Genomic DNA, 27942 nt, shown 5'->3' on the forward strand with positions numbered 1-27942 from the left:
AAATTGGTCCCCCCAAAGCAGAGGCCCACATATCTAAATGGGATGGCTTTTAGAGGACATCTAAAACTGAGACAGGACCTCAGGGGAGTGGCCGGTTGCATTTACCTCGTTTCTTCTTTCAGACACCTTCAGAACAGCGGTGTAAGAGAAACTAAGAAGAGGCCAAGAAAAGAGGAGATGAACAAGAGTGACAAGACTTTCCATGGATCCTCTTACCCTGAATCCCAGAGACAAATGCTCCAAATCTCTTAGGCTGAGGAAGGGGTAAAAGGAGTCAATGATACCAGAATTTCAAGTTGTAATGGAAAGGACTGTACTGATCCTCTATACATTCCGAAGGACCAGTATGCTACGGGATCTACCTGAGATGTTAACAGAGGTGAAAGGGGATTCCACAGAGCAGAAGTGAATGCAGTTGTCGGAGAAAAACTAAAATTATTTTGCATTCCTGCAGAGTGTAGGCTATTTATTGTACGTGTCATTTTAGAGAATTTCTTGCAGAATATACTTAACAGTTTTAAAAGGTAAAACATGGGTAAGTTGAATTACAAAAAATAGGCTTATGATTTAGTTCAAAATCTTTGAAAATAAGGCACCAAAAAAATCACAACTGCTTAAAGTTTACCGGCTCAAAGTTGGGTAGCACGACATCTTCGTCCCCAGTGACAAAAGTCACCATGCTGCAGATGTGTATGGAATGCCCCACGGGGGAGTATGCGGTGAAGAGAAGCATATGTCTCCTAAAGAGAATAAACAATATATGAGGACCCAGGGGTTCCCGTTGTAGTCCTGGACTCTGCTGGTTGTTTGATGACAGCTTGTGCTCAAATGAAGTCACACATTACTGAGAGTAGAATTCTTTAACTCTGGTGGGATAAAGACTTTTGGATATTCACTCTGAAAGAATCATCAGAGATCATGGAATCTATGTTTCATTAGTCACATAAAACATAGTTACGCTAAATGAGGCACTTGCACATGCTGGAGGAATCTCCCATACGCTGCAGTCCCAGTGCAAGTGACTCCTGATTTTTCACTAACAAGAATAATTCACAGTGGTATAGGGCTTTGTTGATTTCATAGTCACTTTCCCACAGATGCATAATTTTATGTGTGTTGTTTGTGTCTTTCCTACCAGGGTTGCGGTGTCACCGAGAGCAGGGACACTCATTCCCCCCATTGTTGAGCACTTAGAGCGTGTTCAAAACATACATGTTGATAGGTTAGGCCCTGCAGGGAAACACCCAGATACATATAAGGAGGTTCTTTATTAATTTCCTGTTCTTGGTTGTCTTAATGGATTAGCACTCAGAGTAATGACTTCTGGGAGAACCTCTCTATGCCAGGGTTTTCAGGGTAAGATGTGAGAAATATTGAAGTTTTAAAATTTATTATTTCCTGGGAAGATTGGATGCTTGCCATACATTATTTTAGCATTTGATTTTGCTGTTTAGGCTTTGCTTTTTTTCATAAGGGCCATCACTTTTCATTGATCACATAGAATTAACATGATTGATCTTAGGAAATACAGTACAAATATTCATTTCGTCTGAAATATGAGGTAATATTTTGAATTTTATTCATCAAAATCAAGAAAACTTTTTGATTATGCATATTTTATTTAAAATGGAAAATATAATCTGCCGAGCCAAATTTATTTTAATTAAAAATAAAGCTATAGGTAATATTAAACACAAGGTAAAACTATAGACTGGTAGGGAAAAAAGTCTGTTTTTTTTAAATTTTTTTTTCAACGTTTTATTTTTATTTTTGGGACAGAGAGAGACAAAGCATGAACGGGGGAGGGGCCGAGAGAGAGGGAGACACAGAATTGGAAACAGGCTCCAGGCTCTAAGCCATCAGCCCAGAGCCCGACGCGGGGCTCGAACTCACGGACCGCGAGATCGTGACCTGGCTGAAGTCGGACGCTTAACCGACTGCGCCACCCAGGCGCCCCAAAAGTCTGTTTTTAAATAAAATCATGGTTCTTGCCAAGGCATGTAAGATTCTGAAGAAAATAAAAAGGATTGTTTGATGCATTGATTTTAAGAAATGCTGATTTAAACCCTATTCTTTACTAAAGAAATTGTTAATCTGTGACAATTATGGGTCTTCCAAATGGAGATTCAGTGAACAGCATTTCTTTAATATATATTTGCTCGTGGAGTTATTTTTCGCAAGAATCATAATGATAGATCTGTTTCATACGAAATCACTTTCAGAAACGATACCCTGTATCCCATATTGTTTAATTATCAGGTAGCCAGTAGCTTACAAGGCTTCCAAAAGTTCTTCATGTGGGAAAAATGAAGTTACTCCATACCCAACAGGCAGCCGGACCACCGCAGCCTTGGTGGCATACGTATGAATCTTCAGAACAAGATCTCGTGGCTTCAGAGATTTCCAGGAAAGGGGTTCCGCTGTAAGCAGTCCAGGCCCTACGTGGGGGCTGTCTTTTGTTAAAGCTAGGGAAGGGAAACATATGAAAATTTGACTGTGAGAGTATAGCTGGCCTTCACTTCACGACCCTAGTAATGATACTAACAATATCAGGAATTAGAGGTGTTCTGAAAATATTCATAAAGCCCAAAGAAATTACTCTGGGGAGATAATCACTGGAAATAATATGAAGTGGGATTCAGGTTTTCCTCTCTGTCCCATTTTCCTCCTCAGAATCATCCCCATCACTTTGATTACCTTATTATCTGTGGCAGAAATCACAATATCCCTCTGGGTACAATTTTAAAGGGTGGGGGAAACATATCTGGGAAATTAAGAGGCTCTCCTAAGATAGTGTCCAAGCGAAGTCTAAATATCCTATTGCTTATGTTTTTACTTTGGATTCTTAGCTTTAATTGTGTGTAGAAATAGCAAATCAGTAACAAAAATTTAATTTTAGCATTTAGTGTTCCTCTGAAAATGAATAAAGAATATCAGGCATTCTTCATGGGTAGCTAAGGCCAAAACACTTCTTAAATTAAAAAATTTAATTTAATTTAATTTAATTAATTGAAACAAACTTGACACACAACATTGTATTAGTTTTAGATGTACAGCATAATGATTTGATACATGTATATATTGTGAAATGGTTACCATGAAAATTTACCCCACACAATTACAGTTTTTTTTCTTGTAATGAGAACCTTTAAGATTCTCTCTTAGCAACTTTCAAATATATAATATAGTATCATTACCTATAGTCACCCTACTGTATATTACATCTCCAGAACTTATATTACCCTATATTTTTACCCTATTTCCCAATAATACTCAAACTGAGGATATAAGAGCACAACATGACTTGAAACACCTCTACACACATAGAATTTCAATGTTTTAGGACATGGTGTAGCTTAGGAGCTCTTACTTAATAGATATACTAAGCTTATACCAATAAAGTTTGGAAATATTCAACAAGTATTTATTGCCCACTGATACACACTAGACCTTGTTCTAACCACTGGGTATACCTGGGTAGAAAATCATAGGCCTGCCATCAAAGTTGGCAGGACATTTAATATCCAGCATTCAGCAAATTTTTATTGAACCTCCATAGTGTCAGGTATTATAAATTTGAATTAGAGATGCTTTGATTTTGCTGTTTAGGCTTTTATTTTTCTATAAAAGCCATAGCTTTTCATGGATTACATAGAATTAGTAAGATTGATCTTGGTAATCCAGTAAAAACATTTATTCATTTGAGATAGGAGGTAGTATTTTGAATTTTATTCATCAAAATCAGGAAAACTTTCAATTATGCATATTTTCCTTAAAATGGAAAGTGTGATCTGTTTAGCCAAATTTATCTTGAAAATAAAACTACAGGCACGATTAAAAACAAACCATAGTTGGGGCACCTGGGTGGCTCAGTTGGTTAAGCGTCCAACTCTTGATTTATGCTCAGGTCATGATCTCACAGTTCGTGAGATTGAGCCCCGTGTGGGGCCTGCTTGGGATTTTCTCCTTCCCCCTCTCTCTGCCCCTCCTCTGCTCTCTCTCTCTTTCTCTCAAAAGTAAATAAATAAATATTTTTAAAAACCTCATAGGTAATGAGATTGATGGGGGGGGGGGATGCTGTTTTTTAATCTGCTTTGAAATAAACAGATTTAACTTTAACAAACAGGACAAAGAATTGAAGAATGATGTTTTGTGCATATATGCACATGTGCAAAGAGCTGGCTTCAGACAGAAGCAAGAACAGTCCATCCATGAGCAGGAGGGAAGGTGACTAGAACTGGGGAGAACTCATTATGGGAAAGATGAAGTGGGTCATTCCTGATTTTTTCTCTCTCTGCAGTGAAAATAGCAGCAAGGTCATCAGCTGAAAATACACAAGGATGAGAGCAGCTGTTAGAAGATCTGAAGGTTTGAGATAGTCGTCCAGGAGGAGGAGAGTGAGGAATGCATGAACCAGGGAAGCGTTGGCAGTGTTTAGGGGGCCATTTTGAAATCTGTGGTCCTCAGTTGAAAGTGGGGCTAGCTGATAGGGTTATTTTTTCTCCAGTCACATCCAATCGGTGCACATTCATCAGTGCTCTGATGCACCACACGTAAGATACAGAGCTCATTGGCTGAATTCAACCAGTATTGGGATTTTGCCAAGACAGTAAGTTGAGGGGGTAAAGATGAGCAATCACGCTGAGGTATGTCCAAGGCTACAATTACAACAACAGGCCATGGAAACTGGGGGATGAGAGAAATAAGGACACGAGGAGACAGATGAATAGGGAAAAGTGGGAGGGTCAACAGATGGCAGTCCCAGTGGAGTCAAAGGATTGTAGAAGCAAGGGTTCTAGAGAAAGTGGACTGGAGAGTCAGGGTGTGTAGTCAGAGCTTGAAATGGGGATGCTTGAGATGATATAGTTACTGGCAGGTAAGTTCTAAAGTGTAATCATGAAAACAAAGGCCAGGGTGGGATGGAGGAAAAGATCTTCAGAATTGTCAAATCAAAGGAAGAGTGCATGTTTTTCAATAGATCTTGAAAGACTCAAGAATGGTGACATGCAAAGGTGGAAAGAAAAACAGAGTGGCTAGTCATGCTGAAGAGGTGAACATGTGACCGCAACAAGGAGAGGAGCAGGTGGTAAGAGTGAGCATAACCCATGACGTCTGAGGAGGAAGACCATCCTAGGAGGCGGTGTGAGGGTGACTCTCTTGCAGACTCTGGAGAGGAAATAGTTTCCTTCATCCAGAGCCCCCAAATCTTGTATTTCCCCTGGACTGAATGAAAGTGAGCTGGGATTTAAGACTATAACTTTCTCAAAGCCCTCTTACCTCCAGATTCTCCCCATCGTACCAGTGCAGAAAAGCAAACCAGCAGTTCAATGGGTTTCAGACTATCCACAAACAGATAGTAGGACACACGTTCATCTGAGAACTGCGAGAAATCAGACAAATCATTGAATTTAATATTAGTCAACTAATGCCATATTTCACACTTCTAATAATTCTACCTAACATTTATAGAGAACCTACTGTGCTCTAGACACCACAGTAAGTACTTTACAGCTTTAATGATAGGAAGAAAATCACACTGAGTAAATGCTGGCAATAGTCTATAGAAGCTGGGTCTATAGGACCTGTGTGAGTTTGGCTCCCTACCAGAGAGAGTCAAAGCTCTTCTCCACGAGTGAAGAAAAGGGATATGCTTGTTTCAGAAATAACAAATGGAGGAGACTGGGCTTGAGGCTGGGCAATACTCAGAAAATACAGATCTCTGATAAATAGACAGGACACAAAGTAACTGTGGCAAAGAATGGAAATGTCTAATGGGGATGTATCAAGGTTATTTTATAGGATGGCATGTGATATAAACCCTTTCTTCCTTTTGTTTACAAGATCTCTAGAAATATAGCCAACGCACACTAATGAACCAGACTGGATTTTCGCTTTGACGATGCAAGAGAGTACTGAGTAAAACCAGAACTTCCCTTAAAGGACAGCCACGGAAGGGTTACACGCACATGATCTCAATCCATCCTATAGGGGCACTATTAATATCCATAATCATGGATGAAGAAACTGAAACACAAAGAGAGTAAGTAACTTTCCAAACGTCACAGAGCTTGCAAGTTCAAAGCTGAAATTCAAAAGTAAGTCTATCTATTTACCAACTCCAAGGTTGGTCTTTGAGACTGTAGCACTTTTATTGCCTCTCAAATTCTTGGTGCTTCCACATAATTTTGATTGATGGTATATGGTAAGTGTGTTAAATTAACTTAATGTTATTATACATTAAAAGCTTTCATAGTATTTTACAATATAAAAACAATTAAAATATGAAAGAAAAATCTCTAGTGATACTGTAAAAACTGCAGGCTTGTTACTTAATCGGATGACAAGCATTTCTGGAAATGCTTGATACAGTGTAACTAGGTTTTAAAAGATGTTTCCCTCAGTATCTTTCAATAGTAAGCATTTGACATCTATTTTGTTTGTTTCCTTTTAGCTGCAACATGTTGGCGATAAAGACAGTTGTTTCAAATATTCACTATCCAAAATCATGAAAGAAGCTTGGATTTGCCAGCCCAGTGTGCGTGCCAGAGGAAGAGTTCCTGCAAAGAGCTCATTTGCTGTCATTTTTGAGGGCCTGCGAATTTGGGGACAGGATGGGCATGGAGGCCACCCAGAGGAACTCTGCACTGGTGTCAGCACCGGGCACCTTGGGAGCACCTATCCCACCTACACACTGAGCACTGATGGGACATCCATGGAATGTGCTGGGAGAGGCCTCAGGCTCAGCCACTAAAATCACCTATGGCCACTAAAATCAGGAATGCCTGGCCTGAGCCCACAACCAATCCGTCCTCCCATGCCATCCTAATGGCTGTTAAGTTTGAATTCCAATGCCTTCCAAGAAAAAGCTGTTGTTTTTTCATATCATTGATGTAAAAAACAAATCGGGGGACTAAAGGGACTCGTAGGAACTGCTATCATCTTATTTTGCCCAGCTGGGACTTGGGAAGGGAGAAAAAAATCTATATTTACCACCAGTTTGTAAAATCAGTTGGCCATTTTACTGCACAGATACACATGTGTCCCAGGAGGGTGGTGTATAACAAAAACTCGTAACCAAAGTGCCTTTAGTGACAAGAGTGACAGCAACATTGCTTACACTTGCCTTTAGTAGGCACTCTTCTAAGTGTTTTACATACATCCTCTCAATTATTTTCCCAATGCTAGGATAATGGGCTCTTACTGCAATCATTTTAGAGGAAAGAAAACTGAGGCAAAGTGGACTTAACTTAGTCAGGGTCTCACTCCAATAAAACCTGGATTCGAAACCAGGCAGTCTGGCTCCAGGCTACCAACCCGGTGTACTTCGAGAGAGAGGCGTACTCGTGACAAAGTCCCAGGCTTCACATCAGGCAAACCTTATTCTCATGATGCTTGTGCCACTTACCAGTGTGGTGGTCTTGGGCAATTTACTCAGCCTTAACCTGCCTCAGTTTCCTTACCTGAAAAACGATGATAATAATAGTCCTTTCATAGGGTTTGCTATGGGGAGCTAATGCAATAAAAAACCTAGTTCAGGGCCAGCAACAGAGTAGGCACCTATCAATGACTTTTATTTTATTATTGCCAACAGTGAATATGGAGACACAGCGAAGTGCCTGTAAACCGTATGTTATTCTCACATCTCTGGGGCCACTTATTCCCAATTAGCAGTTATGTTATTTTCACAAAGTCAAAGCATTCCTCTGGGTATTTTTATAGATAAACTCCAAAGCTAGGTTGACCAGTTCTCCCATGACCTTCCCCCACAGGCACCACCACAGACTTGATTCTTGCTTTCAGAGCAGACAACCAGCTGCAAAGCACCTCCTGAAAAATGCTAAAAAAGGTTTTCTCTGCTGGCATTCTCATCTAGTACAAATGCAATGAGAGAAGCCATCTCCAAGACATCTTTCTTCCCCCAACTGTGTGTACCGCTCCTGGAGATGTGGCATTATTGCAGGGGGCTTGAACGGCCCCATGCAAGCAACATAAGAGTTTCAGTTAAATTTAGTTTCCCAGAATATGCTTCATAGTTTTCCCCAAAATTCCACTCCATGTGAGATTCGTTAATTAATTCATTCAATAATTTTTTTGGTTGAGTTCCTACCTCATGCTAGGACCAATATTATAATAGTAAACAAAAGGACAGAGTCTTTCTCCTTAAGATGTTGACATCAAATGGGTAGGTAGGTGGAGGAACACAGAGAAAAACAATCAGGCAGTTGGGATGGAGAAGGGTAAGCATAGGTTACACAGAGTGTATGCAGTCAGGGTACTTGACTTAGACTCTGTGGCCAGGGAAAGAGGTCTCACAGGGTCAAGGACATTCATGCTGCTCTGAAAGACTTCTAGCATTAGCCTGATGAAGGCAATAAAGATGGAGAATGAACTCGAGGTAGAGGGAAGACCATGGGCAAAAACAACAGAAATTATAGTAAAAATGTGCTTTTGTTGTAGGAATAGCATGTATTTCAATAAACAATTTAAATCAAATATAGCGAATTTATTTGTGATTCATTTATTCACAAATCAAGCACTTTTAATGTGAATTCACATAATAACACAGCTCAGGACTGAACATAATCAGATGACTCATACTTGGAGGTATGAGTAGCAGAATTTTGCTTATTGTCTGGATAAGAGATTAGTAGAAGACTCTAAGAATTGATTTTGTTAATATAATCATAATTTTAGAAATGCTTGATAGATTTGAAGGTGTTTCTCACTAGCATGATTTAATCACAAACTTACATATGAGAAGGAAAGGAGATAATAATATATTTACCTTGAATTCTGTTTTTTGAAAGTTAAGGCAATATGAACTTGGTTTGTGAAAAATATATATATTCCTGGAAAACATTATTTATAACAGGTTAATGCCATCATATGCAACAGACTAGTACAACACGTTAGGATCGTAGGATCAAATAATTACAGGGGTGGGTGTAGAAAATAGGAAGAGGTTGGTAAATGGATACAAACATTCACTTATAAGATGAATAAGGTCCAAGGATCTAATGTATAACATGGTGACTAAACTTAAAAAAAAAAAATCTTAAGCTTCTATTTCTTTATTTTGAGAGAGACAGAGACAGCGCAAGAGGGGAAGGGACACAGAGAAGGGGAGAGAGAGAATCCCAAGCAGGCTCTATACTGCCTGCACAGAGCCCGATACTGGGCTCAATTTCACAAAACTGTGAGATCATGAGCTGAGCCAAAACCAGGTCAGATGCTTAACCGACTGAGCCACGCAGGCATCCCATAGGGTGACTAAACTTGATAATACTGTATTGTGTTACTGAAATTTGCTAAGAGAGTAGAACTTCAATGTTCCCACCCTGTCCCCCCAAATTGGTAAATGTGTGAGGTGTTGGATGCGTTAACTCAATGGGAAGAGTCTTTCACAATGTGTATTTATATCAATTCATCACCATGTACATTTTAAATCTCTTAAAATTTTATTTACCAATTATACGTCAATAAAGCTGGGAAAAAAATCATAACAACTGTATTGAATTAGTTGTCTTAAAGGGACACAAATGATCTCTCTTAGTGAATAAACAGTCTTCATCTTAATCAATAAGTAAGTCTCTGAGGATGGCCTGAAACTGGCCTGAGTTTCGGCTATTGATGTTCTATGTGGATAGTCAACTCATCGATCTTTCTTTCTAACAGTTTCTCTTGCTATTATATCAATGCCAGAGTAATATTGGTTTAATCCCTTTAAATGATAGCTAAAAATTAATGGCTTATATATCCACCACATTTAATACACACAAAAAGTTCATACTTACTGAAAGCATACACAGAAGTCTTCAAAATCTAACCATATTTCTTTAGAAACGCTATTATTTATTGTTGGGAGGTCCTCCTGTGATTTTTCCTGTGTTGCTGTCGTCTGGCTGACTAAATCTCTTTCCAAACTAAGTCCTTCACCTTGATGAGCTGTGTCATTTAATCCAAGTTCTGTTAGCTCTTCTGTGCATAGCAGAAGACAAACATGTCAATTGCACCTATGTTGTTAAATATTAAACTATTGAGGTATGGAAAGTTATAGAGGGAGTTTGCATATTGAAGTCTATTTTTGAAAGAAAAAAAATCCATTTCCTGAGACAATCATTTACAGCAAGCCTCAGATTTGGGGATGTTCATGCAGAGACACATTTTCATACACTCGGGAATCTAATCCTAACTCATACACATAGCAGAGTGTTAAGAACTTTTGGAATCACTTTCATAAAGTCGTATGTACATTTTTCACAGATTATAAAGTTATAACAGTTTCACAGATTATACAGTTATTAGCTAGTTTGTTTAAAATTAGCTAGTGTATTTAAAATCTACCATAGGCAGACATGTTCCTATAAGGCTCACGCAACAGAAGAAAGGACAACCTGAGAAAGCCATTGCAATAAACGTGCTTCAGTGAGCCATTTAATGGCACCTCACAGTCTGTCATTTCTATATCTTGTTTTATGTCTATCAAGTAATGTCACAAAGTTCTTATAGACTTCTTGACTCAAAATGTTACATATGCACGTGCCACATAATGCTTTTTTGGATGTGAGGATTGGCCAAGTCTTCATTTAGGAACTGAGGAATTGGCAATGGTTTCAGCACTTTGATCATCACATGCCTGCATTAGAACACATGAACTGTACTCGTGGGCCCTTAATCAGATCATCTTTTATTTTGACTTTAAGTGTGAATTTAACCAGTGAGATTATCAGGGTTTTCTAGCCCAGAGTAGATTAGACTCAACACATCAGAGGAGACACTGGAGACAGGCTGCTGAGAGCCAGGAAAAGGGGAAGTTAAGAGCTGTCAAGAAACAGAGACCCTTTGTGCTTTGATGTTTTTCAAAGTCATGAGAAGTTTATGAATTTACCTTTTCCAGGTGTAACTTGTGAAGTAATGTTTCCCTGTGAATTGAAAGGGACACATTAAGAAACCATTTTTAAATTCAACAAAACATGTTAGTTATCTAAAGCACCAATGCTTTTAAAAGAGTTAATACTGTCTTTAAATATTAAAGAAACAGAGTTCTGCAATAGTTACTAAAGCATGGCAAAGCAGAAACTTTGTTTTCAACCTTAGAATTCAAAGATGTGAATTTAATTAAATAATTGGCTGAGGGTTTAAGTTTGTGACATTAAAACAAAGAATATGTGAGTTTCTTAAATAATCGAATCTTATAATAAAAGTTAAATTAAAACAATAATATCCTTATCCTTATCCTTATCCTTATCCTTATCCTTATCCTTATCCTTATCCTTATCCAAGAAGCAAGTCCATCCATGCCTTAGGGCCCCTGAAACAATTACCAGGCATCTGAGACAGAGAGAATGAGATATGGGCTCATATCAAAACACAGGAAAGGGTTAAATGTCTATTTAAGGAACAGAACAAATCCCCACTTTGCCCTAAATCCTTTCAACATTAGCATCTAACTTTCTTCTGCCTCAACAGAACTCTGGAAATGGCTTCATGTGGAAAAATTAAATGAGAAATCTCCGGATCTGGGTTCACAGGTACCTTGGGAAACAGGAGAAGCTACTATACAAATAGGAGAGGAATTAAGTGAAAGTCCACATGCTGAACTTTGAACTCTCAGCTCCTCTGTGCTGCTTGGTTCAATAACACTTATGGATCAGTGTATACCAACGCCGTTGACCCAGTCCACCCCAGGAGGGAGATTAGAGGAGTCTAAAGTGGAGAAACTGACCAGAGCCAGGGGAAAACCCCAAGATCTACATTTGGAGCTAATCCCAGTCCCAAATGAACCGCACTTACCCCCAATTATCCTAAATTAATTACCCTACCAGCTGACAAGCTCTAGCCATTCTGTAAAGCCACTTCCAATCAGCAGCTCTTTAATGTCATAAATTCTTTAGACACGTATATGCAGCAGAGTATCACCAGACAATTAAGGAAGGAGTCTTATATCAAAGAAAGAAACTAAAGGGTGTGGGTGGAAAGATTAAGAGAAAACAGAAACAACTATATAGGATATATTTTTGAAATTGGTAATATTAGACAGATAAGAGAATATCCATCTATCAAATAAGAAATGTCTCAAAAAATACAATCAAGAGGGGAGCCTGGGTGGCTCAGTTGGTTGAGCTTCCAACTTCAGCTCAGGTCATGATCTCACGGTTTGTGAGTTCGAGCCCCACGTCAGGCTCAGAGCCTGGAGCCTGCTTTGGATTCTGTCTCCTTCTGTCTCTCTGCCCCTCCCCACTTGTGCTCTGTCTCTCAAAAATAAATAAATGTTTAAAAAATTTTAAAATAATACAATCAAGAATGAGAGCTCTTAGAAACTGAAAATAAGAAAGTAGAATAAATTCAACAGAAAGTTTGGATGACAAAGTCGACACAAAAGACAAAGAGATTAAAGCTATAAATCTTTTAGAAGAAGACCTAGGGGGAAAGCTTCATGACATTGGATTTTGCAGTGGTTTCTTGGTTGTGATAGTACACAACAATAACAAATGTAAAAATACATACTACATCAAAATAAAAAAATTCTGGGGGCGCCTGGGTGGCGCAGCCGGTTAAGCGTCCGACTTCAGCCAGGTCACGATCTCGCGGTCCGTGAGTTCGAGCCCCGCGTCGGGCTCTGGGCTGATGGCTCAGAGCCTGGAGCCTGTTTCCGATTCAGTGTCTCCCTCTCTCTCTGCCCCTCCCCCGTTCATGCTCTGTCTCTCTCTGTCCCAAAAATAAATAAACGTTGAAAAAAAAATTAAAAAAAAAATTCTGTCCATCAAAGAACATAATCGATACAGTGCAACCTACAGAATGGGAGAAAAATTCTGCAAATGATGCATCCGAGAAAAGGGTAGCATCAAGAATATATAGAGAACTTATGTAAAGAACAACAGAAAACAAATGAATTAATTTAAAAATGGGCAAGGGACTTAAGTAGATATTTACCCAAATAAGATAAACAAATGACCAACAAGCACATGAAAAGATACTCAATGTCACTAATCATTAGGGAAATGCAAATCAAAAGTATAATGAGATTCAACCTCATACCCATTATGATAGCTACTGTTATAAAAATAAATAAATAAACAGGCATGGGTGTTGGTGAGGACGTGAGGAAACTGGAAGTCTTGTGCACTCCTAGTGAGAATATAAAATGAAAAACAGTATTGCAGCTCCTGAAAAATAAAAGTTGATTTAATATATGACTCAACAAGTCCTCGTTTGGATAAAAACCCAACAGAATTGAAAGCAGTGTCTCAAGGAGATATTTGTATACCTATGGTCATATTAGCATCATGCACCCAGTGTCCATTGTTGGCTTAATGAATAAACAATGTGATATACATATATATGTATATATACTATTCCATCATATTATATACTATTACATATATATACACACACACATATGAATGACACATGCTACAACATGGGAAGGATTGTGGGAACATTATACTAAATGACATAAGCCAGTCACAAGCATATAAATACTGTATGATCCCCCCTTATATAAGGCACCTAGAGTAGTCAAATTCATAGAGACAAAGTACGATGGTGGTTCTAAGGGACCGAGAGAAGGGGGAATGAGAAACTGTTTAATGGGTATAGAGTTTTAGTTTTGTAATGTGAAGTAAGATCTGAAGATCGGTTGCGCAGCAATGTGAATGTACTTAACATTGTGTTGAGAAGAAGGAACTCTCCAAGAAACAGTATTAAGAAAAATCATCCAGACTGAATAAATCCTCCAGGAAACACTATTAGGAGAAATTATCCAGGTTGAATGGGTTCATGGAGTACCCAGCACAGTTCATGAAAAAGACTCATACCAAGGCCAATCACTGCAAAGTTTAATTATTCCAAGAATGAAAAGATGGTCTTTGAGATGGCAGAGAGTCACATACAAATGATCAAGAATCCCAATGTCATGTGTATTCTCAAGGGCAATGTTTATATTTCTGTAAATACATTTTAGAATGCTACTAAGATCAACATAATTTACAAATTCATCCCCTCACACAGTTAACATAGTTAACTATTCTTCTTTGTGTGTGTGGGTGGGGGGAGGGGACATTTGGTTAAGTTAAAAAGAAAAAGAAAAAGAAAACCAATGCTTAAAGGTAGAACACAAGGGATTAAGGAAAGGGATTAAGGAAGAACTTCAAAATTCTAAAGGAATGATTTCTAAACTAAAATCTATATCCCACCAAAATATAAATCAGGTGGAGGGTGGATTATAGATAACTGCAAGCACATCAATTCTCATAATTTCCAATTCTCATAAATCTTTTCCCAGAAGTTTTGGAAAATGCAATTCACCAAAATTAGGTTTTAACCTAGAAACATAGTTTCCAGAAAACAAGAAATCCATCACAGAGAGACAAAAGGAAGTCTCAAGATGACGGGTGTAAGGTTCCATTCATTTGAACTGTAGCAAGAAAGCAAAGGATTCTGGGGTGGGGAGGTGTCTCCAGGAACATAACTGGCACTTAAAGAAAACCTAATGTGTTTGTGTGCCAAATAGTCTTCAGAGGGATTTTGTTTTCCTTCCTTTCTTCCTCTCTCCTTGCTTTCTCCCTTTTCTTTTCTTTTCTTTTCTTTTCTTTTCTTTTCTTTTCTTTTCTTTTCTTTTTTTCTTTCTTTCTTTCTTTCTTTCTTTCTTTCTTTCTTTCTTTCTTTCTTTCTTTCTTTCTTTCTTTTTCTTCCTTCCTTCCTTCCTTCCCTCCTTCCTTTCTTTTCTCTCTTTTCTTTCTTCCATTCATTATTTGGGAAGGTTTACTAATGTGTCATAGAAAAGTAACCAAATGATGGGGTACTCAGTCGGTTAAGTGTCTGACTCTTGATTTGGTTCAGGACGTAATCTTATGGTTCATGGGCTCAGGCCCACATCAGGCTCCATGCTGACAGTGTAGAGGCTGGTTGGGATTCTCTCTCTCTGTCCCTCTCTCTCTGTCACTCCCCTGCTCCTGCACACTCATTCTCTCTCTCCCTAAACAAACAAACACACAAACTTGAAAACAAAAAAAAGTAACCAAATGAAAAAACACCATAATTAGCTTGTACAAAAATCTATGTAAGAAATGTTTTTGTATTTGCTTCCACAGTAATAATCCTTAAATAACTAGAATATCAATTCAATAAAGACTTCTGAAATTAAAAAAAAAAAAAAAAAACCTGGAAGAGAGAAGAAAGCAGAGGTGTGTGATGGTGAGTGAAGACAGTACTGTATCCTTATCTTCCACAACAAGGGATAATATCTAACTTGATAGATAAAGAAATAACAAAATCCCATCATTCAATAAACACATAATTGTGTCTGCCATGTGCTAGGAATTTTCACTAGTGCTGAAAGAAAACAGTGTATTATAAAATCATCGTCTCTGCCTTCGTAAGGCCTACTATTTAGAAATGTAGAGATACAGGAGCATCTGGGTGGCTCAGTCCACTGAGAGGCCAATTTGATTTTGGCTCAGGTCATGATCTCTAAGTTGTGGGATAGAGCCCTGGGTAGGGCTCTGCACTGAGCATGCAGTCTGCTTAAGATTGTATCCCTCCCTCTCCCTCTGGCCCTCCCCTGATGCATGCTCTCTCTCTCTGTCTCTCTCTCTCTCTCTGTCTCTCAAAAAATAAGAAAGAAAGAAAGAAAGAAAGAAAGAAAGAAAGAAAGAAAGAAAGAAAGAAAGAAAACAAGAAAACAAGAAAGAAAGAAATAAAACTAGTTTTAAAAAAGAAATGTAGAGATAAACACCAGAAGAAACACAAATAAAATAAAAGTGATTGACTCTGGAGAGAAAGACTAAGGAATGAGGAGGAATAAAACAGGTTGGCTATTTTTATGTTTTGGGTACTTTTTGACTTTTTAAAAATACTGCATGGAATAGATTAAAACTTAAAGAAAAACTTTAAAAGTGTGAAAAATCTATTCATTCTCTTTATGAGATTTCTCATTTGTTAGTCTGCTTTTCAACTTATTCTAAAAAAACTTGTTTACCTCTATGCAATGGCCTGCCCCACAAGTTATCTTATGCCATCTGTAGAGGTTGGTAGAAATGAACTGTGATTCATTCACATAATGAAATATTATGCAATTTTAAGAATAAAGACACTCTTTAGGTATAGATATAAATTTTCACCTGTACATATTCAGTTAAAACTCTTTTGTTTGTTAAATTTTGAACAGAAAAAGGGGAGGTGATGGATTATTGTGTGTTTCTTTGCATTTGCACAAAGAAACACCGAAAGTGTCCTACAGAGGGCAGAGCAGTGAAAATGGAGAAGTACATGAATGGAAACAAGACTTCTTAATGTATGCCTTATATTTTTATTTTTTAACATGTTAATATATTACCTTTTAAACAACAACTACCTTTTTACACCCACCACACTGGCAGAAGTTGAAATATCAGACACTGTAAGTGTTGGCCAGGATGTGGTGTGAAGAAAATTCTTATCCAGGGCTGACAGAAGTGGATATAGATACACCTGTATTGGAAAATTGTTGGGCATTTTGTTGTGATGTTAAATGGGTAAATGCCCTATGACCCAACAATTATACTGCCAGATTCACATTCTGGAGCAGGGATTCCTAGCCTAGTGTCCTTTGGGACTCATTGTTAAGATTTCAGGAATCCGTGAACACGGATGGTTGAAAAAATTCATCTTTAACCCAAGTTCAGCATTTTCCTCCATTATCAATTTATCAATGCAGGTGAGTAGCCACAATGTTGTTAACAATAATTGTGACTTTACACACAAAAGAAATCACAGTACCCTACGTATCATTAGAATTGCAAATATCAAAAAAAAAAAAAAAAGAATGGCAAATATCCTAAAATGTCACATGTGTTGATCAGTACTCTGAAATTACACAGTTATGAGGCCCATTGTCAGGTTTCAAGTGGCTACATCTTACTCTCTATGGATACTCTCATGACCTGTAGCTGCCCAATCATACTATACTTAGCAGGCAACTATACTTAGCAGTCATTCCACCCCCAGACAGCAAAGTTGTGTGTCCTCACAGTGCTAACACACACAGCTGTTTTGCTTTCCACTATTCCCTATCATCAATAGTCAACTAATACGCAGACACAGATTAGTTGTTGTCATCGTGTGTTAAATTTTTTAAAAAATTGGCAAAGGGACCCATTGTCCATAAAAGATTATAAACCCTGGAACTAAGGAAACTCTTACACATGCATACAGGGACAGCAAAGAATAGTCATGGTATTACTGCTTACAATAGTAAGAAACATGAAGCGGGGCGCCTGGGTGGCTCAGCCGGTTGAGCGTCCGACTTCAGCTCAGGTCATGATCTCGCGGTCTGTGAGTTCGAGCCCCACGTTGGGCCCTGTGCTGACAGCTCAGAGCCTGGACCCTGTTTCAGATTCTGTGTCTCCCTCTCTCTCTGACCCTCCCCTGCTCATGCTCTGTCTCTCTGTCTCAAAAATAAATAAAAACACTTAAAAATTTAAAAAAAAAGAAACATGAAGCAGTGAATATAACCATCAACAATGTGAAAGATAAAAAAAAAAAAAAACAAAACAGTAGGTTGGTTATCCATTAAATACCTTCAACCAGTGAAATGAATTGAATGAACTGTGACACGCAGCAAGAGACAAATCTCAGAATTGATGTTAAGTGAAAGGAGTCCCAGAAGAATTAATATGAATCCATTCAGATAAAATTATATAGCAATTAAACTAAGGTTATATTGTTTATAAACGTATACATAATTGGAAAAATTAGAAGAGTATGAGGTTGGTTAATGACAAACTCTGAATGGCAGAGAGGAGATGCAACCTGGAAGAGACACGCAGGGGACTGCTATGAATATGGCATTTTCTAATCTAGATGATAGATATGTAAAAAGCTTATTTTCATGGTATTCTTTATTCTGTTCAGATGCACGTTATACATTGTTTGGTGTATAACATATTTCACAATTTAAGAAAAAAACATTTATAATTAAGATTTGGGCCAATAATAAGAGTAACATAGTTACCTGAGATACCGTTCCTGTCAACTGAATTAAGTCTGGCTGGCTAAAGGTGATGGTTTCATCATTTTCAGTAAGGGAAGATAAACCAGATCCTGGAGGTACCCCTTTCTTGATAAAATATTGTACAAAATGACTAATAAAAGATAAAAAACAACCTCTGTTACCTTAATGTCTTGCTTAAAGTTATAACTGTATTTTTTATTGAGGAATAATTGCTGTATAACATTATATTAGTTTCAGGTGTACGACATGATGATTTTACATTAATATGTATTGTAAAATGATCATATGTCTAGTTAACAACCATCACCATACATAGTTATCATTTTTTTCTTGTAATGAGAACTCTTAAGATTTACTCTCTTAGCAGCTTTCAAATATGCAATACATATTGTTAACTATAGTCATCATGTTATACATTACATCTCATGACTTATTTATTTTATAACTGGAACTTTGTACATTTTGACCCCCCCCCCCTTACCCATGTCAGCCACCCCTTATCTCCGGCAACCACCAATCTGTTCTCTGTATCTTAGGTGTTTGTTTTTGTTTTTGAATTTTTAGATTCCACATGTAAGTGAGATCACACGGTATTCATCTTTCTCTGACTGCCTTATGTCACTTAGCATAATGCCCTCAAGGTCCATTCATGTTGTCATAAATGGTAAGATTCCCTTCTCTTTCATGGCTTAATGCCATTGCATTGTATATTAAATAACAGCAGTTTAGTCAAGAGAAATTTCTGATTTTGTTCATTTCATCATATCATCAATTTGCATCCAATAACAAATTTTTATTTCACATTAAAAACCTTGACTTGCTTTCTGTACAAGAAGTATCTCTATCAGTCAACGCACTATTTTAAAACTATGGTGGTCATCTTTAAATGTTGATGATCAGAACAAAGGAATTTTACATTTAGACTTGATTTAACTCAGCATCAGAGTAATGTATCAGTGAAATAGGGCTCAGAGTAAGAAATTGTGAGTCTTGAGCACTTCAGTTTATAACTGTGGCACTCTTACTAGCTACTCAAGGGTACAGGATTTCCTTTCAAGTAATTACTGATAAGACCTTGAATCGCCATTGTCATACCTCGAAGTTTATAGGCACAATAAAAAGACATTGTTATAGCACATATATTTTACTTTAAGTGTTTGTCAACGATAAAATTAAATTTCATGTATACAGTCTTCCTAAACTTCTTTTTTTCTTTGCGAATGTTTAGTGAAAGTTCTTAATTCACAAGCTAAGCATCTCTGATTTACCTGAAGCTGACGCTAGAGGGTAGCACAGACATATTTGTTGTGAGGCTCTGAGCGGCTTCCACTTGGCCAGGAGCCAAGAATGGGCAACTCTGGGATGTTGCTACAGAGGTAGTGTTCCAGGGAAAGGCACTTGTGATCGCAGTCGCTCTCAAGGGCTCGCCAAAAAAGGGCTTGCACTCATATTGACCTGAGAACTCTGACTGCACAGCAAAGCTGGACAAGGGACATTTCTTTCTTGTACGATAAAATGTCATTCACATATCTTTGTTTTTGGCTCTGGCAGATTGAATAAATATGCCAGGAAATTCATAACAGAGTCAAACAGTGAATAGATTAGTTGAATCTAATCAGGTGCCAAAGTCACCTAGATTTGGTTTGTAGACTTCCGTCCACCTTGACCAGATAATAAAGCTGAAGGAAAATATAAGAAAATAGAGTAAGGGAGTAACTCGGGGAGTTCAGGTTATGAAACCAACCCATATGTGGTGCCTACTGGCACAGAGATTCTAGAAATTTGGGAATGACATTTTGAATTGTGAGGAAATTTCTCCTGGTGGTCTGCAGCTCTCAAAATCCATAAAATCTCTGGTTAGTATGAAACCTCAATCAATTGAGAGACAGCAAAAAGGGACTTGAAGTGGAAAAAAGCATCATCTTAGTAGGTAATATTAAGTATGAAATTAATTAGAAAAATTATGAAACACTAACATTTTTATGTTAAGTTTAGGAAAATTCTATGTATATGTGCTATTTTGTATTTCTAGCATATGAAAGAATTTAGCATGTTACATAATGCAGCAAATTAGGCTTTAAAATCTATACAGCATATTTAATTTTAGTTTTATGATTATGTTACAAGGTATAAGAAAATTTGGGTTTATAAAAACTAATGGTAGGTATAGGAAAAATTAAGTTTCTCAAAATATGTGAATTTGATTATTTGACCTTAAAAAAAATAATGTTTATTTATTTTAGAGAGAGAGACAGAGTGCAAGCAGGGGAGGGGCAGAGAGAGAGGAAGACACCAAATCCGAAGCAGGCTCCAGGCTCTGAGCTGTGAGCACAGAGCCCAACATGGGGCTCAAACTCACCAACAGTGAGATCATGACCTAAGCCAAAGTCGGATGCTTAACCCAATGAGCTACTCAGATGCCCTGGTTATTTGAACTTTTATAATGATTTAAATACTTTGCAAGATTTTATTTGCTATGATTTTTGGCTTTTAAAGTACTTAAAGAGATAACAAAATATAATGATACTGTAAATGCCATTTAAAATGTTTAAATAGGGGCACCTAGGTGGCTCAGCTAAGCATCCAACTCTTGATTTCAGCTCAGATCATAATCTCACAGTTTGTGAGTTCAAGCCCCATATCAGGCTCCAAGCTAAGTGGAGGATTCTCTCTCTCTCCCTCTCTCTCTGCCCCTCCCTTGCTTTCTCTCTCTCTCAAAATAAATAAACTTAAAAAAAATTTTAATGTATAAATAAATTCAGAAAACTAAATTTATTTAAAACTTTAGTGGAAATTAATAGATTTATGTATAACAAAATTTTATTAAAAGTTAAAACTAGATTTATAAATTCGTAACAGTAACAAATTTTTTAAATTAAAGTAGCAGCACACTGTCTTTTTGGTTTATAGAGCTGTCTTTCAAGGCTTGACATTGCTGACTGCCAATGACTGTCCTGTGTTAGGGCTGCCTAGGGGTCCCTCCTAACCCCCTCTCAGTGCTCAATTGTTAATGCATAGAGTTGACAGGAACCTTAAAAGGAAACGATTGGAAGAATATCTCTAACATTTTCAACTTAGAGAGTTCATAAAATGTAAATTGACTGGCTCTGAAAGTAAAACCATACAACGAACTGCCTTCTGATCTCAATTTTGACTGCTTTACTTCATCCGCTTACGTTCCGGTCATGGATTTTAATACGTCCAAAGAAGGCTAACCTACGTCTAATGGCCACTGTGTGACTGATAATATAAACCATTCAAAATGTTCACTAAAGTTTTATTTAAGTTTAAAATACATTCAAACAAGGAGCAAATCATAAATGCAAACCTTGCTGAAAATCTCAAAGCAAGCGCGGCCATATCACCATTATGCTGATCAAGGGACATTATTGTTGCCAGTGCCCCATGAGTCCTGCCGGATAGGTCTCCCAACCACGGCCAGTCCTGCTCACCACTGAAAACTATTCTCCTGACTTCCAACACCATAGATTGCTTTTGATTTTTCTTCTCATAATGAACGTTAATAGAATCCTTAAAACAACCCATGTACTTTTTACACCAGGCTTCTTTGGTCTAATATTTTGTGTGTGTGACATTCATCCATGTTGATTTGTGAGGCAGCATTTCTTTCACTGTCTGCAGGTCACTGTATCTGATTTGTCTTCGGTTTCACTGGGATTGGGTCCAGCTGCACTTTTCTCTGTGTTTACTTGCTGGATTTCAGAACTTCCTGAATCTTGACTTGAGGGTTTTTTTTTTTCTTACTTTTGGGATATTTTGCCATTATATTTTTAGTTTTTGACTATTCTCCCATCTCTCTATCCTCTATTTCTGAGACCCACTTGGAAGTATGTTGGTCCTTTTCAACTTGTTCCATTTGTTTTTACTATACATTTCTCTTTCTTTCTTCTTTCTTTCTTTCTTTCTTTCTTTCTTTCTTTCTTTCTTTCTTTCTTTCTTCCTTGTCTTTGTGCTTCAGTCTGGATATTATCTCTGATCTATTTTCCCTTTTGCTAACTGTCTTTTTTAGTTGCATCTAATCTCTGATGAAATACATCCATTGAATTCTTAGTTTCGGTTATTATTGTATTCCTTGAATTATTGAATTCCTAGAATTCCTATTTAATTTTTTAAAAACTTTTCACATATTATTATTTATTTTTATGTATTACAACTTCATTGATGGGTAATTGAAGTACAATTATCTGCAAAATTCAGAGTATAAATTTGGTAATCTTTGACACATGCGTATGTCTATGTATTACTTATGCATGGCTGCTTAAAAAATTACCACACTTTGAGTGGTAATAATCATCACTTCCACTCATATCACTCACTATTTCTTCACATTATTACTATTTGTTGACTTCCTGTTCCCTTATCTGAACTCATTAGAAATTTTAGATCCAGGATGTTAGTCTTTCTTTCGTTGTCATATTCAAATATTAATATATTTGGATTTCTCCTCCTCCTTTTACTTCTTTATTTTCTTTGTTGTTCTATTTAGGGTTTCTTCCTCTAAAAGTAACATACTTCATCTCCCTAGTTTCTATGACAATCATCTGATCTTACAATTTAAGTATCAGATAATAACCAAAAGCATTTGTTAGTGCTAATGTTTAAGGTTCAACAAAATCCTTCACTGTTCTAAAACAGTAGCCAAGGCTGTAAAGCCAGACATATTAAAGCTCTATTTTAATTGATTCAGAATTTATCTTAGCTACTTATTACTGTGGGGAAAAGAATCTAAGATTATTGTTTTCTTGCAATCACTGTCACCAAAGCATAATTGTCAGACAATTTGTCTCACAGTTGTGAGACAATTCACAAACACTTCATTTGTCAACCAGATGTATTTGTGGGAAGGAATGTGATATACTTACGTTTCTGTTGGAATTGTAAACGGATTCATCCTATAATTCAAAAACGGACTTGAAATTTCAAGAAACTGTTCGGGCTTCTTTATTATTGTTTCTAAAAGAAAAATGCTCTATTATTGATTCTTTATCATTGGTTCTATAAGATCTAGAAGATTCTAAAAGAATCTAAAAGATAATTATTGATTCAGTATGATACACTTTTGTTTTTTAATCTTCTAAAATTAAATGCATAACTTAACATCTACTGCAGTGCTGATGAGATTAACTGTCTACCCAGCAAACCTACAATGTGAAACATTGTCTTATTATTACTGGACATTCATTGCTACTTCTTTAAAAGTTTTTCACTAAAAACTGTTCTTTTAGTTAACCTCTGCAACACAGATGCTCAAATATGAAGAAAAAATACAGACTAATATCTGGATATGGTACTAGAACCAAAAATGGAACAAAGTCAAGGTCATGGGAAGGAAAGAAAGCATTAGATCAAGAAAGACTTTGTGAATACTCCTAAAGGAGTATTGGCTAAAGAAGCCAATATAGAAGTAAGAAGTTCTCAGTGGAGGGGCACCTGGGTGGCTCAGTGGATTGAGCTTCCAAATCTCGATTTTGGCTCAGGTCATGATCTCACAGTTTGTGGGTTTGAGCCCTGCATCGGTCTCTGTGTTGACAGTACTGGGCTTGCTTGGAATTCTCTCCCCCTCTCCCCATCAAAATCAATAAAGAAACATTAAATTTTTTTTTTTACATTTATTTATTTTTGAGTGACAGAGCACAAGTGGGGGAGGGGCAAAGAGAGAAGGAGACACAGAATCCGAAGCAGGCTCCAGGCTCCAAGCTGTCAGCACAGAGTCCAACGCGGGGCTCGAACTCACAAACCATGAGATCATGACCTGAGCCAACTGAGCCACCCAGGTGCCCGAATAAATAAACATTTAAAAAAAAGAAATTCTCAGTGTATACGGAACAGAGCTCAAGCACTAACATGGTGATCACAGGAATTAAACATTAGAGAGAAAACACCTGTATGTTCAATATTTTCCCCTTTATTCAGCTATTCTTTGATGTATTTTAGAGCAAAGATTTTCTCTCAAGCATCATGTGCATGCTGATCTTTGGTTCAGAAGGACAGAGAACAGGAAAGAGGATAGAAAGGATGGAGGGAGGGAGAGAGGGAGGAAAGAATGGAAATTGCAAAGTTCCTGTATCCCAATGCAGCAGCTGGCAGGCACCAAGAGTCAACTGCAGAAGCTCCAAGAAAGTAAAGAAAAGACTGAAATAATCAAGCAAGAGAGAGAGAGGGGCAGATAGGCTTGATAAACAAACAAACAAACAACAACAACAAACCTGACCTTTTCTTCTTTCCACCCAAACCAGATATTTCTTTAGTCTTTGTTCTTTTCTGGCAAAGACTGAGCGTGTTTTGCTAGAAAATCTTTGCTACCAGCTGTACTGCTTGTACCATGTAGGCAAGAAGCAAAGGCGAGGAAAATCACATGGTTACAGTTGTTAATTTATATTCTAAAAACATGTAAATTATGGTTGAAAGTAGGAGGCAGGGAACAGGTAAGTCTTTCAATCCATGTGACCATTGCAGTTGTAGAATCCTGAGCACCACGGAGACTTCCGTACTGCATTGTGACCAAGATAGGGTTCCCTGGTCCCCTGCCATGAGGAATCAGCAACACTTGCATTGGTATTAGGAGCCACAGCAGGTGCCACCAATAGGGGTATAAGCCTTGGTGCACGGGACCGAACCCTTAGAGCATACTGTTTGTTTGGTTTTTAATGTTTATTTATTTTTGAGAGAGAGAGACAGAGAGAGAGAGACAGAGCATGAGTGGCTGAGGGGTAGAGAAAGGGAGACACAGAATCCGAAGCGGGGTCCAGGCTCCGAGCTGCCAGCACAGAGCCTGACGCTGACGCCGACGCCAACTGGAACGCACGAAATGCGAGATCATGACCTGAGCTAAGTCAGGTGCTTAACCGACTGAGCCACCCAGCTGCCCCGCTTAGAGCATACTTATAAGCTTCACGGTGAGGCCACTGGTAAACGGGCTCTAGGTATGTTCAAGGTGGCTTTGCCTTCATTGCGCATTCAGGTAACGGGCCTGTGAACATAGCCTGTAATGCAGTAACCTCTAGAAGGTGGTATACTGTGGCTGGATGAATACAATTAGAAAATCATGAGCAATTAGCAAAGACAAAGGGAGGAAGTGCAAAATCAAGAAAACAAACACAAAAGACATACTAAAGAAAGCTTTTTTGAACAAAGACAATTTAAGCTTTTTGGAATAAGAAATATATATATATATATATATATATATATATATTTCAAATATTTGAATATATATTCAAATATATATATTTGAAATATATATATATTTCAAAAAATATATGTATATTTCAAAACCAAGAGTTGTACCTTTAACCAACTGAGCCACTCAGGCGTCCTATAGGCCATAATTTTTAAATTATAAGTTTTCGTTCTCCTTTAATCCCATCTCATGCATCTGCTTTAGAATTGAGTTTCTTTTAATGCTCTCACTCATTTCTTTTGCCATTCAAACTTGGTACTTATGAAATACTGGAATCAGAATGAAGACTTGGAGAGAACAACATTGAAGGAGTAAAGACTGAGATTTGGATTACGAAGAAGTTGGAAGTAAACTGAGAATAAGAACAAGGTGGGCAGGACGCCGAGGCGGCTTTGCCTTTTAAATGTCCAGCTCTTCATCTGGGATCAGATCATGATCTCACAGTTCGGTTCCGAGATCGTGTCTCCTGTAGGGCTTTGTGCTAACACTGCAGAGCCTGCCTGGTATTCTCTTCCTCCCTCTCTCTCTGCCCCTCCCCCACTCATGCTCTCTCAAAATATATAAACTCAAAAAAAATGATCAAAAAGTTAAAAAAAAAAAGAACTAGGTGAGCACAGTCCCCCACCCCACCCTGAGCCCACATGAACCTCTTTATTTCTAGCACAACTACCATTCATGGTGGCTTATGACAGTATTCACACAGGGGGAGTCCAAGAATGAAGTTATATCCCTATATTCTAAATAAGGGTCAGTTTCTATTCTAAATTTAAATCAGTTAATTCAAAGACTATGTTCTACAGGGCACTCTAGAGTGATTTCACACCAGGGGCTTAAATATGTTACCTAAGTTTTTAAATATTATTTGCTACAAACCATTTTCTATCACAATAATTACAATACTCTCACCCAAAGAATGGCCTGGATATATCTTGTCAGTTTAGATGTGAACCAAACTATTCAGCTTCTGAAATGTGGAGAATTAACCCTTTAAAAACATAAAATTTAGGGGCACCTGGGTGGCTTAGTCGGATTAAGTGTCTGACTTTGGCTCAGGTCATGATCTCACAGTTTGTGAGTTCAAGTCCCGCGTTGGGCTCTGTGCTGACAGCTCAGAGCCTGGAGCCTGCTTCGGATTCTGTGTCTCCCTCTCTCTCTGCTCCTCCCCCATTCATCCTCTCTCTCTCTCTCTCTCTCTCTCTCTCTCTCTATCTCTCACTCCCCCCCTCTCAAAAATAAATAACACTAAAAAATTTAAAGACATAACATTTAGATATAAAATTAAAAGTAGGCTTTAGGTATAATTTTGGGTAGCTTGCCTTGATAGATGTATTCTATTACAAATTCAACTGTTAGACCTACAGATAGAGAAATGGTAATCAGAAAGATTTCCAGACAACATGACCCATACCTTGAGCTTCATCTGTTATAACAGTTTCCTTTTTTTGACGAAAGATTTTCCAGGCAGGTATGGGAGGTGGCTTTGGAGGTGCTATGAGAGGGCAAGACCTAGTTCTAGTCACCAGCACAGGATGGCTACAGATATGGGAAAGTCCATATTCTCTCAGCTTCTCAGCAGAATCAGCCTAAAGAGTGGAAGGCACATTTAAAAGGATATGTGCAATTGCCTTATGCATAAAAAATACTTTGTCATTATGAAAATGCTGTTACCACAAGAAAGTAGTAGTAAAGGAACAATAACCCATATTTCTACCTCCTAACATAAATGTGAGTACCATTGGCATTTCTTATCATGTTTTTTTTTCCCCCAGAGACCCCTATCTACTGATTTACAAAATGAGAGACTTGAGAGACTTGAACTAGAGGCCACTCTTCAGTTCTAAAAGTTTAAGATGTTCTGAGATTGAAAAAAAATCTCAGCACCTCAGTTTGGCCCAACATTAATCAACCATTACTATTCTAAGTTAAAGCTTTTTTTTTTAATATGAAATTTATTGTCAAATTGGTTTCCATACAACACCCAGTGCTCATTCCAACAGGTGCCCTCCTCAATGCCCATCACCCACCCACCCCCTCCCTCCCACCTCTCCATCAACCTTCAGTTTATTCTCAGTTTTTAAGAGTCTCTTATGGTTTGCCTTCCTCCCTCTCTAACTTTTTTTCCCTTCCCCTCCCCCATGGTCTTCTGTTAAGTTTCTCAGGATCCACATAAGAGTGAAAACATATGGTATCTGTCTTTCTCTGTATGACTTATTTCACTTAGCATCACACTCTCCAGTTCCATCTACGTTGCTACAAAGGCCATATTTCATTTTTTCTCATTGCCAACTAGTATTCCATTGTATATATAAACCACAATTTCTTTATCCATTCATCAGTTGATGGACACCTAGGCTCTTTCCATAATTTGGCTATTGTTGAGAGTGCTGCTATAAACATTGGGATACAAGTGCCCCTATGCATCAGCACTCCTGTATCCCTTGGGTAAATTTCTAGGTTAAACCTTTAATAACAGTGCTTAATATGTGAAGGTTGTGTCTGTTCGTTTATTTGTTTGTTTAGTCACCAGAACGGCTACATAGTTTTAAGGAAAAAATCCACTACATGTAGTGTGTGAGGTCCATGAGGTGATAAGCCAGTGCCTTGTCTATGGCTCATGCCTTCACCCTCCAACAGAAGCTCTCCCACAGGAAATCCCCATGATCTCTGTGGACAATGGAGCCTTTCACAGAAGGGCAGAGGAGAGAGGCTGCCCTAAATCCTGCTAAATCAAGTCATTGTCTGGGACGATGCT

At 37.8% G+C, this 27942-nt stretch overlaps 1 protein-coding gene across 8 annotated transcripts in view; it reads right to left on the reverse strand.

Annotated features, from left to right (window-relative positions):
- Positions 1–27942, reverse strand: part of ADGB (androglobin) — a 164754-nt gene that overhangs the window by 64611 nt on the left and 72201 nt on the right. For all 8 annotated transcript variants that reach the window (XR_008298287.1, XR_008298286.1, XR_008298288.1 and 5 more), the window contains 9 exons: positions 26599–26773; positions 22876–22966; positions 17993–18122; positions 10889–10922; positions 9795–9978; positions 8786–8849; positions 5278–5380; positions 2324–2465; positions 626–740 (listed from right to left, as the gene is read on the reverse strand). Coding sequence is in view for 2 of the 8 variants with exons in the window: in XM_027056687.2 (XP_026912488.2) it covers positions 626–740; positions 2324–2465; positions 5278–5380; positions 8786–8849; positions 9795–9978; positions 10889–10922; positions 17993–18122; positions 22876–22966; positions 26599–26773 (1038 nt within the window). In the remaining 6 variants the exon portion in view is untranslated. The remainder of the gene's footprint in view (positions 1–625; positions 741–2323; positions 2466–5277; positions 5381–8785; positions 8850–9794; positions 9979–10888; positions 10923–17992; positions 18123–22875; positions 22967–26598; positions 26774–27942) is intronic.

This window comes from Acinonyx jubatus, chromosome B2 (assembly GCF_027475565.1).
Source record: "Acinonyx jubatus isolate Ajub_Pintada_27869175 chromosome B2, VMU_Ajub_asm_v1.0, whole genome shotgun sequence".
In the NCBI taxonomy this organism is placed as follows: Eukaryota; Metazoa; Chordata; class Mammalia; order Carnivora; family Felidae; genus Acinonyx; species Acinonyx jubatus.